The 13,288-nt window shown below is 40.7% G+C and overlaps 1 protein-coding gene across 1 annotated transcript in view; it reads right to left on the reverse strand.

Moving 5' to 3' along the window:
- The window catches only part of LOC107227614 (dynein axonemal heavy chain 2), a 732,784-nt gene that overhangs the window by 613,657 nt on the left and 105,839 nt on the right, over positions 1–13,288 (reverse strand). Inside the window, exon 6 of the mRNA XM_046746102.1 lies at positions 4,986–5,214. Coding sequence (XP_046602058.1) covers positions 4,986–5,214 — 229 coding nt within the window. The remainder of the gene's footprint in view (positions 1–4,985; positions 5,215–13,288) is intronic.

Below are 13,288 nucleotides of genomic sequence, written 5' to 3' on the forward strand. Positions count from 1 at the left end.
CCTTTGTTGCCTTTTTCAACTTCCTTATGTACCAATATTTAGAAATAAAAAGGATATGATTTGAGTTATTACAACACATTTTTTCAGTAATACTGAAGATGAAAGTTGATCCTATAAATGTCGTCAATCTTTTGCTTGGCGTATTTCAATCGCTAAATACAGAATAGACTCCCATAAATCGAAGGGAAATTTAATTAAAAGAGAACATCGAAGATATTTTATTGGCCACGATGACTGAATTTAATGGCGTGGAAATGACGATTGAAGAATCCCTAGATTTTCAAGAACCATACAAAGATACTAATGCCCAAATAATAGAAGATGACATTATGCATATTTGACATATCCAGCCTGTGCCACCTACCATATGAGTGTGCGAAAGACGAAGATGTATCGTATGATTATTAATCAAGAGCTGTAGATTTCCGGAGAAGCGGACCAAAAAGAAATTCACGCATTGACACTGAAAGACAAATTTTTAAAGAGTAAAATCTATAAATCAACTGCGACGATGGGCTCATTCATGGAATAAAGGTGGCACTCACAGAAAAAAATATCGCTAGAATTTTCGACATCACGTTTAATAATTTTGCAGCAGCTGTCGACATCTGTCTTATCGTTCGTGATAATGATTTACGCAAATGGGCCATACAAGCCCAGAAAGAAATTGGCCATGAATATTTGCGATTTACAGCTTCAAAAAAATGATTGAATCGATTTAAACACGCATACATTCTATCTGGACCTGTCAGAAGCTTGTCGTTTGAACTGACCCCATTTGTTTTGGCCATTCTGTCAACTACCAATCTGAACTTGCTCGGTCTGTTTGAATTCATTACAACGAAGTAGGGAAGGTACCATACTCTTTGATCTCCATCTTCCACTTCTCCGACCTTCTTCGCATATCCTAGTTCAATGAACTTGTTGACTTGTTCACAGTACAGCTCTGCGTATTTTGGGTTGTTGTCCATTCTGTTTTCTTGATTTTTCAATCGCATTAGTGCTGCTGCGCGATTTTCCGGCAGTTCCACGGTGTCTTCCCTCCACAGTAGTCCGGTTTTCCATTGGTCCTCCACTCAATGTGTGTGTTTCTCTAACAACTATATGGCCCGTTTTTTCAGTATGTTGGTGCGTTCCCGAAACGCTACTCCTATTGCTTCCATCCGCAAACTAGCTTTCATTAGTTCATGTATGTCTCTATCGTCTTTTTCCCTCCGATGCTGCTATCGTTCACGTCGTAATTGTGCAAGGCACTATCTCAACAACCTATTTTTCGAATTTTTGTCGTGGGCCCATGGATGACCCAGCCCATTGCTGTATATGACGCTACAGGTGTTCCTCGGGCTCCTTCGAGGATTTCTTTGGTCGCTATGACATTCCAGTAGCCTTGGCCGAGCAACATCGAAGGTTCTGCGATTGTGTACTACTCAACATCAATTAGGCCTAGATGTGAGTATTGCTTCGAGTCTTCTGAATGCAATGTTTGTTCATGAAGCGACAGATTCTTAATGGTTCGTCCCCCTTCTATCCTGTGCGCCATTCCGTTTGTTCTTCCATTGATCTCTAATGCTACCTTTTCGCCTTCGACATTCACTGTTCCTGTTTCCGCAATGCCTCGGACTGAGAGTATGACCTTTGATCCTGCGGCCTCGATCGCCTTTGCCACTCCGGCGTCGATTAAGGATACAGTAGGGCCCTCGACCACTAGCGCGTACGTTTCTGCTCACTGGAATGACTCTTAGGAGTACTTTCTGTTTCGCTTCTAGTCATGGATTGGTTGACGTCTCGGCGTGGGTCGCCGGCAGCGCCGGTCGTCTGTGATCATAATTCGCTTTTGAGGGTACTTTCGTCGATTCTTTTTTTTATCTACATGTGAGAGCGGGTGGTGTTGATTCACGCATCCGTAATTAAAAACTATCCGTGTCCATGAAAATTAATTAGAATAAACAGCACAGGGTTTTTTGGCTAGTCACAACCTAAATCTTTTGTGCCTTTTCCTGAGCTTCTCTGTTTTTTTATTAGAATCAACTAATTATTATTTTTCACAAGCAGTGAACCCACATAACGACCTGCTTCCACAAGCTGAAGCTTTTAGAAAAACGTTCCAATGTGTATATGTTAGCGTGGTCCTTATTCAGGGGTCGGAAAATTTCATTGAGATGCTCCTCTGATCTGTTTTAATCGTTCAAAAAAAAATCTGTGTAAGGTTTCACGCTTCTACATCAACTGGAACACGTGCCGCTGAGGTCTAAAAGTTTCAAATGCAAATACATGTAGTTTCTATAACTAGTTATTTAGTTTAAATGACTTTAGTAGAAATTAGGAAACCGGTTTGAAACTTGGCAGAGTTGTTGCTTATAATAATAGAAAAAAAACCGTAGAAATTTCCAAATTTTAACATATTATATTTTTATTCAGGTATAAGCTTAATAGCATCACTTTTATTAGGATTACATACAAGGGAACAATGATTATAAAAGTTCGAAATTTTCAGGCTTTGTTACTATCAGTACAAGCAAAAACTGTGTCAAGTTTTAAATCGGTCCCACAATTTATTCCGAAGTCATACAAAACGGGATAACTGGTTATAAAAACTACATGTATTTTACATTCAATACTTACAGAGCTTAACGGCACGTTTTACAGTTGACATAGAGGTTTGAAACTCTACACAGATTTTTTTTGAATAGTTTGGAATAGGTCTGGCGGGCGTTCCAATGAAAATATTTTCGATCCCCAAATAAGGACTTCCCCAATATATATGTTATATGCTATCTATTCTAACATATAAAAATCTTTGTATGTATGTTTCGACATATTCAAGTTAAGATCTATTTGACCAATTTTGATAGAACTCTTTGTTCCGTATGTTCCAGAAGTGCTATAGGCTATGATTTATTCAAATTTTTGTACAATATTTTAAGTTAATTAATTTAACTTAAGTCTTATGCGTTCTCTCTTGTTTGAGCTATCGCTGAGACTCACGGCCACCCCGCCATTTATTCGTAGGCGAACCACTGAAATAGAGATATACTGGAACGCTTACTCTTGTGGTAGGGGCTCATAGAAAGAGATAGCGCAACAGAGAATACTCGTCCTTTTCGCACCGTGTACAGTTCACTTAAAATCTTGTAACATTCACATACTATATGCATTAATACCGCTGATATCCAGGTCATGCATTTTGTTTACAAGGACAACGTTCTGGTTGGGACTGTACAGAAAAGGATAAAGATCCCCTGTTAAGCTATCTCTCTCTAAGAGCGAATACGTTACCCCCACCGCCAGAGTAAGTGTTCAAGTATATCTCTATTTCCGTAGTGGGGCTCAAGGTTATTGGCAGGAGGGAGTATCGTATAAGAGAAGTGGAGCAACATCTCTAATGCTGCCAATCGCGCGGGTAAACACGCGTGAACGGACGTCCTATGCGGATTTTCTGTGTAAGTGCGATATTTATTCTTCAGGAAAACCTTTCAAGTGATTCAATTTTGATTATAATTATCTATGATTATTAAATAATCAATCATGTAATTACTATTTTATTTAAATTATAACTCAGCCAATTCCGGGTATTTTTTCTAGTATATATATAAAACTCAACGTCTCTCTGTCTTTCTGCCCCTATGTTCGCTTTTAATTCAGGTACTACTGAACCGATTTTCATTGATTTTTTTTCAGCTAAGATTTAAGCTATATGTCGTTACAGCCACATGGGTAGTTTCGGAGTTTCAATGATATTTGTAAGCCAAGTCCAAAGGGGATTACACAATCGTACGAACGCTGACCAACGTCAGATAGTGGAAAGATATATTCAAAAGTTTTCAAAATTTCGATGAGCTCCAAAAAAAAGGATACGAAAGCTTGTGGCTATGCATAATAGTTTTGACCCAAAAAGCTTTTGAAAATGTTCACGGGCGCAGCCACAACGGGCGGCTGGTAGATATTGTAACGCTAACCTCGGTTTAGGAATTACCGTTGACACTTTTGCATGATTCTTTAACTATCCGAAAAAAAATTGTTTTTCTGTATCAGATGACTAGGATTTCCGCGACCCGTGCGCCCGACTGGACGACTATCACGCCACGACCTGCGTAACAGCGCATAACTTGTATAAATTTCAATATAATATTTTATAAAAATATGTGTTGCTCGTTTAAACATGTTTTAATATGTGTCAAAAACTCCGGAACTGTAGGTATGATAGTTTTCGCAAAATTTATTCCTAAAAGTTACTTGAAAATTCAGTTCTATACGGAATACCCCCTTAAGCCTCAGTAACTATGGGAGATCTACGAATTTGAAATTGATATTTTCAAGACGCATTCTCAGAACCCCAAACTATAAGAAAATGCAAAAATCGATTTTTTACGTTTCTAGACAGTGATACCCCCTGAATAACCAGGACTATAAACGTCTTCTATGCCTTGATAAAAAGAAATATGAATGGCTTTTATGCCTCTATAAATGCGAATATAAATGGCTTCTATGTCTGGATGAGGGAAAATATAAATGGCTTGTATGACTGGATAACCGGAAAAATAAATGGCTTCTTGGCCTGAATAAACAGAAATACGGATTGCTCAGGAGACAATTGAACGGAAGTACGGATGGCTCAAAATGCCGAGATAAATGGAAATACAAATGGCTCAAGACGTCACAATAAAACTGAAATACGGATCACTCAGAACACCACGATGAAACTAATGTACGGATAGATCAGGACACCGAATAAATCGAAACCCAGTTGTTTTCAAGAATTATTACTTAGATAGTAACTACATGTATTCAATTATCACTATCGACCCCTCGATAGAATTTATCATATGAAGTTATCTCTCTTATTGTTAGTCAGACTGGTATGTTCATCCTGATCTATTATTGCCATTCCCAGATTCCGACTATACCTCAAATGGGGCATAGTAAAAGAGTATAATTACAGTATACTAAATCAAATAAACGTTTCTGTTGAGATTAATTAATAGTACCAGTTCTACATTCAGCTCCATCGTCGCTGCATTTGATAGCTCGCTGATTTGATCAGCAAATATCTGCAGTTGCATTTCTGCGATAGCATCTAATGTAAAGTCTGGCGAGTTTTGATCAAACTCTTTACCGACAATTTCTTCAACACGTTTCCAATGCCGCTCTCTCATCGCTGGATTTTTCAAGTCAGTTATCAGAGGTAGTGTTCGCCTGAACTTATCTAGCCGAGTTCTGCAAAAAGAATAAATAATTTGTATTACCATTAATATAGACAGAGGGTTGAAGAGATAAACCTGGTATATTGTGCAGCAATTGCAAAAAATAGGCAATACTTCCATAAGCGCCAGCCATTGGCTGTCGGCATTTCGCTATATGGAATATGTCAACAAGGCTTGGACGACTGCGCCTAGATGACCGCTGGTCTATTTTCGGAAGAAGCTTAGTATCCTCGAGATATTTCCTGGCATGGTTATTACCCATATTGTGGTCGGTTATTGTCAAAATGACTTTTTAGAAATTCACGTTGAACATAGAAAAATCCAAAATAGTAAGCCCGAATAATTAACAACCATTTATAAAGGATAATATTGGAAACTCACTAATTACAGAGAGAAATTGAAGCACATTCGTACATCTTCTGAAAAATAATGGATAAATCAAAATGAAACTAAATTAAACACAGGCAACACATTCCACTAGGAAAGATTTACCGTTGGCCCCTACAATTGAATAATTACTGTTGTAGCCGATATTTCTATCTTTCAGTAACTTCAATCTTTATAGTAGGTTATATACCAGTAGAGGCGGCCAAGTGGGGCCTGAGGGTGGTTATTACCCCCTCGAGCTACCCCGGGACCACTCTTAACTCTGAGCAGGATGACCTGGTGGTGCGAGCGCTGGGAGAGGCGCTGGACTCCGTCCCGGAAGGGGAGGAGGTTCCGTGCTTCGAACGATGCCGGCATGACCAGGGCGTGTTGTGGGTCACGTGCTCAGACGAGAGGGCGCTGACTTGGCTGCGGCGGATGGTCCCAACCTTCCCTCCATATTTTGGAGAGGGAGCAACTGCTCAGGCTCACGTGGATGATGGTCCTTATCCCTGGCATACCGGTACAAACGGAGACCAACATGAGGAAGCTGAAGCGCCAAAACGCCGGTCTCCAGACCCACCTTTGGAGGATCTGGGACAGGAAGGACGAACCTAAATCCGTCCATCTGGTGTTGAGCGTAGACACCAAATCCAGGGACGTGCTCGAGGGGGGGGGGGGGGGGGGGGGGGGAGTAGATAAGCAAGGCCGGTTCTGGATAGAAACACCTTCTTTACCGACCAAGCCGACCAGCGGTCATTTCGACGGCAGCCATTTTTTTTTTGATGGCAGCCATTTTGATTTTTTCGATGGGCGGGCAATTTTGACGAGGGCCATTTCGACGGCGGCCATTTTTGATGGCGGTCATGATTTTTTCGATGGGCGGGCAATTTTGACGATGGCCATTTTGACGGCGGCGATTTTTGATGGCGGTCATGATTTTTTCGATGGCGGCAATTTTGACGATGGCCATTTTGACGGCGGCCATTTTTGATGGCGGTCATGATTTTTTCGATGGCGGCAATTTTGACGATGGTCATTTTGACGGCGGCCATTTTTGATGGCGGTCATGATTTTTTCGATGGCGGCAATTTTGACGATGGCCATTTTGACGGCGGCCATTTTTGATATATAACCAATAGTTTGCCTCAGGCAAAAAATAATATTTTCCACGTACTTCGAATACATTCTTTTACGTTAATGGACCGGATGGCGACATCGCGATTAGATAGACAGGGAATGCCGATGACGATCCGTAAACTTTCACGCTAATAGTACGTACTTCGAATACATTCTTTTACGTTAATCGACCGGATGGTGCCATCGCGATTAGATAGACACAAAAAAACAATATTTTCCACGTACTTCGAATACATTCTTTTACGTTAATCGACCGGATGGCGCCATCGCAATTAGATTTCGCGCTAATAGTTTGCCTCAGACGAAAAAAATAATATTTTCCACGTACTTCGAATACATTCTTTTACGTTAATGGACCGGATGGCGACATCGCGATTAGATAGACACAAAAAAACAATATTTTCCACGTACTTCGAATACATTCTTTTACGTTAATCGACCGGATGGCGCCATCGCAATTAGATTTCGCGCTAATAGTTTGCCTCAGACGAAAAAAATAATATTTTCCACGTACTTCGAATACATTCTTTTACGTTAATGGACCGGATGGTGACATCGCGATTAGATAGACACGAAAAACAATATTTTCCACGTACTTCGAATACATTCTTTTACGTTAATGGACCGGATGGTGACATCGCGATTAGATAGACAGGGAATGCCGATGACGATCCGTAAACTTTCACGCTAATAGCCCAGAGCGAAAATTTCACATTCGAAAAAAATATTAATAGAATTTATTGTAAGCCAATAGTTTGCTCCAGGTGAAAAACAATATTTTCCACGTACTTCGAATACATTCTTTTACGTTAAACGACCGGATGGTGACATCACAATTAGCATAAAAGAGACCGGGTCAGCGTAGAGCGGTCATTCTAGAGGAAGCTTCGCAACTCTATCTTTGTCAAGTGTGTGTGAGATCGAAAGAAGAAGAAACATGGATTCCGAAAAGTTTTTGAAATTAATACAAATTATGGAAACGGCGTTCAAGATTTTATCTGAAAAATCGTCACCGGCAGAAATTGCAAAATGGATTCGATTCGGAACCCAAAATACCAGGCTTTTGAATAAAATCTTACGCAACAACGCCTCAACGATCGGGGAGAAGACAAGAATTTTGACTACAATTGGAATTCTGAAATCGTTGACAGTCAAATTTCAACAATTTCAAAAAGTGGGTGACGGATTACGAAGCCGACGAAGAAGCGATCGAGTACGGTGGGAAGATTTGGAGACAGCTTTCGAGAGTCGAATTCGAACGGGAGCCATTATCAATCTGCGGCATAAAGATTTGAACAGGTTTTTGGAAGATGCGAAACACCTCGTCGTTGCAAGACTGAAGAAAATGCTACGAAAAGTGGGAAGTTTAAAGGCAAACTGTGTCTTGTGTTGTAAATTCAATATAACGAAAAACGCTGAACATGTTGAGGAAATGAAATATTTTAACACCAGAAACCAAATCATCCTCCAGCCAGCTGACATACACGGGTGGTTCGAAGAGAACGTAAAGCAAAAAGTGTTGGCCAAGGTGGAAGATTTTCAAGAGAGAGACTCTGGTTGGTCGCTGACCGAAATAATCAATTTGACTGTAAATATCAACAAGTACGTGCCACTGCGAGGCGGTGTGTTCACATACACACCACTACCCAAAGATATTCAAGATAAGAAGGCTGTCGTCAACATCCGCAACGGAGACGCGTATTGTTTTCTCTGGTCGGTCACCGCAGCCCTCTTTCCAGCCAACAACAATCCCAGCGAAATCACTTCGTATCCACATTTCAGCTCAGTGCTACAATACGGAGGTTTGCATTTTCCAATGTCTTTAGACCAGATTCCAAAATTTGAGAAACTTAACAAACTCTCAATTAACGTTTACGGTATAGATAGTGCGGAAAAACAAAAGCGTAGTGAAATTGTACCCATTTATTTGAGTCGAAACAAGTCTGATAAGCCTACAATCCATCTTTTAGTAATAGAGTCTGAAAACGACGACGATGACGATGATAGTATGGAAAATATTGAAAAGAATGTAACACATCATTTTGCATGGATTCGGAATTTATCGCGGTTGACAAGTTCCCAAATTTCCAAACGCTCGCATCAGACGTGGTTGTGCGATAGGTGTCTGTCTCATTTTAATTTCGAAAGATGTTTGATCAAGCACAATGTAGATTGCATGAATTTGAATAAAACCAAAGTTATCTTGCCAACAGAAGAGGACAAGATTCTCAAATTTAAAAATTTCAAGCACAAAGAAACCGTTCCGTTCTGCGTTTACGCAGATCTAGAATGTTTACTGCATCCCACACATGAAAGTTTTAGGGAAAATAGAACAATTTATCAGAAGCATCTTCCGTATAGTATAGCTTACTATCTGCATTGTGCGTTTGACGATTCGCTTTCAGAATTCGAAATTAATCGCGGAGAAACTTGCATCCAATGGTTTGTAAACGAGTTAAAGGAATTGGCACTTTCGTTCGAGGGATATTACAAGACTGTTGTACCGATGGAACCACTAAATTTCAATCAGATCAACGAATTTGATTTGTCGGCGGTCTGTCATATTTGTGAAAAACCGTTTACGCCCACAGACGTGAAACATCGGGATCACTGTCATTTCACGGGAAAGTACCGTGGTGCTGCTCACCGCAGCTGTAATCTAAATTATCAAAATTCGCACACCGTCCCAGTGATATTCCACAATCTTTCGGGTTACGATTCGCATTTTCTGATCAAAGCCCTGGGTACGTCATTCGAAGGTACTGTTAAACTATTACCTGTCAACAAAGAAAAGTACATTTCCTTCACTAAATTCGTTAAGGGAACGGATGTAACGTTCCGTTTCATAGATTCGTACCGTTTCATGCCTAGCAGCCTCGATAAATTATCATCGTATCTGGACGATTGCCGAAAAACAATAACACGTAAATTCTGCAGTAGCTTGAACAAATTTCGGTTATTGACTAGGAAAGGTGTCTTCCCGTACGAATACATAGACAGTTGGGAGAAGCTCGAGGAGAAACATTTACCAGTCAAAGAACAGTTTTATTCAAAATTAAACGACCGGAATATATCAGACGACGATTACGCACACGCGTGCGACGTATGGCAAACTTTTAACGTCCAAACTTTGGGAGAGTATTCGGACTTGTATTTACAGACGGACGTGTTTTTACTGGCTGACGTTTTTCAAAATTTTCGACAGAATTGTTGGACGACGTACAAACTGGACCCGTTACATTACTACACAGCGCCCGGTCTGTCGTTTGATGCAATGTTAAAATGTACAGGCATCGAACTCGAGCTTCTCACCGACATAGACATGGTTATGTTTATCGAAAAAGGTATTCGTGGTGGTGTATCACAGTGTTCGAACAGATATGCAAAGGCCAACAACAGGTACATGGGAGAGGAATTCGATCCTGAGATCGAAGAATCTTATCTCATGTACTTTGACGTTAATAATTTGTACGGTGCAGCTATGAGCTTTGCTCTGCCATACAGTTCCTTCGAATGGGTATCAGACTTCAGACAATGCGACGTTCTTACCTTCTCGGACGATGCAGAGTTTTTGTTACGTGCTGGAGGTAGATTTGGAATATCCTGCGGAACTGCATGAAACTCATAAGGATTTACCATTGTGTCCGGAGCACTATGTACCTCCGATTTCGACCAATAAACAGTCAAAATTGACGCCCACGCTATTTTCCAAGAAAAACTACGTTGTTCACTACAGCGTTTTGAAACAATGCTTACAATTAGGCTTAAAATTACTTCAAATTCACAGAGTTCTCAAATTCAGGCAAACCCCGTGGCTCAAAAAATATATAGATTTGAATACCGATTTGCGAAAAAAATCTGACAACGAATTTGAGAAAAATTTTTACAAGCTAATGAACAACGCAGTTTTTGGTAAAACTATGGAAAACGTGCGAAAGTACAGAGATGTTCGATTGATCACCGAATGGGATGGACGGTACGGTGCGAGAGCTACCATAGCCAAGCCTAATTTTCACAGCTGCACCGTTTTCGACAAAGAGATGGTTATCGTCGAAATGAATAAGACGAAAGTCAAATCGAATAAACCATTGTATGCAGGTTTTTCCATCCTGGATCTATCTAAAACATACATCTATGATTTTCATTACAATTACATTAAGCAGAAATTTGGCAACCGAGCAAAATTAATGTACACGGATAGCGACAGTTTGATTTACAATTTTACCGTCCCCGACATATACGAACACATGAAGGAGGACTTGCACAAATTCGACACGTCGGATTATCCTCTTGACAACGTTTACGGAATACTTCGAGCAAACAAAAAAGTTCTCGGCTTGATGAAAGACGAGAATAACGGGAAAATCATGTCGGAATTTGTAGGGTTACGAGCTAAATTGTACGCATTCCGAGTCTTGGGAGATGAAAAAGACAACAAACGTGCCAAAGGTGTTAGAGGATCAGCGTTAAGAAAAATAACCTTCAACGATTATTTGGACTGTGCGTTGAAACGTGAAAATCTATCCTCAAATCAGCATTTGATCATGAGTCGAAAGCATGAGGTATATACCGTAGAACAGCAGAAAGTAGCACTGAGCTGGAATGACGACAAGCGGATCGTGTTTCAAAACACGACCGATACGCTTCCGTGGGGTTACAAGCCTGCACCGTAGCTTTATAAATTACCGTAATCTGTGTAAGACTTAATTTATAACTGTACCATGATGTATTATTATGTAGAGCTTAATTTTTTCAACTGTACCATGATGTATAGAATATTATTATTATGCAGGATGGTTAATAAGAACGCTCCGAAGTATAAAAAAAATTTGTACAACGATGCATATGTCTGTTGATTGTCTAAAAAAACAAAGATGTATACTTGTCATGTGTCGGGTATGAAATAAAGAGACACATACCTTTTTTACAAAAAAAATTCATTTATTCAAAAGTTACATGTCCGATTCGTTTATCCAACTGTTGTGTGTATTGTCAAAACCTAACCATTTAACGTATATTTTTCTTCCACGCTTCTTGAGCACCTTCTCCACCAGATAGATATCCGGATGCTTAACCTTGAGGAGCTCTTGTTCGTAGAAACCACCAGCGATGGGTTGATCTCGGTAGTCTTTGAGCTTGTACGTCACAGGATGAGTATTTTCCACTCGACTTATCGTGAATATTTCAGTCGTCCAATTGGGAGTGTAACCTTTCTCGAAGACATTTTTGAATTTGCTGATTCGAACTTTGTCGCCAGATTTGAATTTTGCCGATATGGTAGGTATCGCTCGAAGCCCTCCGTACGCCTGACGTAATAACAGCCTCTCGTTTGCAACGGTGACATCCGACGGTTTCATTCTTATGGTTCGGTGTTTGGTGTTGTTGTAAGCCGAAACCAAATCAGATAAGATATCGAGCCACTTGAAGCTTCCTTGCATGCTGAACCGTGCCCACATTTTACCTTTCAGCGTGCGATTGAAACGTTCACAGATCGAAGCCTTCAAATTACTGTACGTGGAGTAAAGTTTGATTCCGTAGCGTATCATAAGCGATTCGAATTTCGAGTTGTAAAATTCCGTTCCTCTGTCGACGTGTGAATTTTTCGGCACCCGTCCTTCGACAAGCACAGATTCCATTGCCTTCGTAACATCATCTCCAGACTTGCTCTTTATCGGTACAGTCCACGCATACTTTGAAAAGATATCAATGACTGTGAGCATGTACTTGTAACCTTTGTTTTGTCCAGCGTACGACGTCATATCAACAAGATCCGCCTGCCAGGTCTCGTCGATGCCGCGCACGTCTACACGTCGACGTGGGTAATTCCGGCGTGCAGGTTTATGCAGTTCCGTCACCAGTGCTTGCTTTTTCTCGTTCATATTCTAACGCTATTAGTCTGGTGTCCAATTTGGAAATGATTTCCGCGTTTCGAGTCGACAAGTCTCTGTCTGTTTTAAGGTCTGTGTAGAAGGTATCCAAGGCTTTCTCCGTGGTGATCTCCAAAGTTTTGGTCATTTGATCGAGGTTGTCGATTTGTTTTTGCAGCACGTTGAATTTTCGTCTCAAGATTTTTAAAGTTACAGCACTGTTCGGTGCTGTGGGTTCTGCGACGTTGCACAGTCTCTTGTTCCGTATATCGTAATGCCCATCCGCTGTTATTTGAAACCCGACACCCGGAGGGCCGCGAGTGCTCGCAGCTGTGTTTTTATTCAGCTGACGTCCAAACACGTCGATGCTCATCTCGTAAATGATTGCAGAGTCGACGAGAATTGGCGAATAAATGATTCCGGCTTCCCGCAATTCTTCCAGAATCGACATAATTTCATTGTTGTGACTTGTATTCCCAGCTGCTTGAGATGCCAGGAGTAAACGAAGACGTTCCACCAGCTCGTTAGCGTCGTCCCAGAAAATATAATCTGTTTTAACACCTTGTCGAGTAACCCAAGCCTGAGGTGGCAGAACACCTTTGCCCGTACGCTTCGACATCTGTGACGATGGTGATACGTCTTTGCCTGACGTAGAAATATTCAGCAGCTCAGCAATTAAATGTTTGAATTTGACGTTCTGAGCGTTTCGGATAG

The sequence above is a fragment of the Neodiprion lecontei genome, chromosome 7 (genome assembly GCF_021901455.1).
Source record: "Neodiprion lecontei isolate iyNeoLeco1 chromosome 7, iyNeoLeco1.1, whole genome shotgun sequence".
NCBI classification, from domain to species: domain Eukaryota; kingdom Metazoa; phylum Arthropoda; class Insecta; order Hymenoptera; family Diprionidae; genus Neodiprion; species Neodiprion lecontei.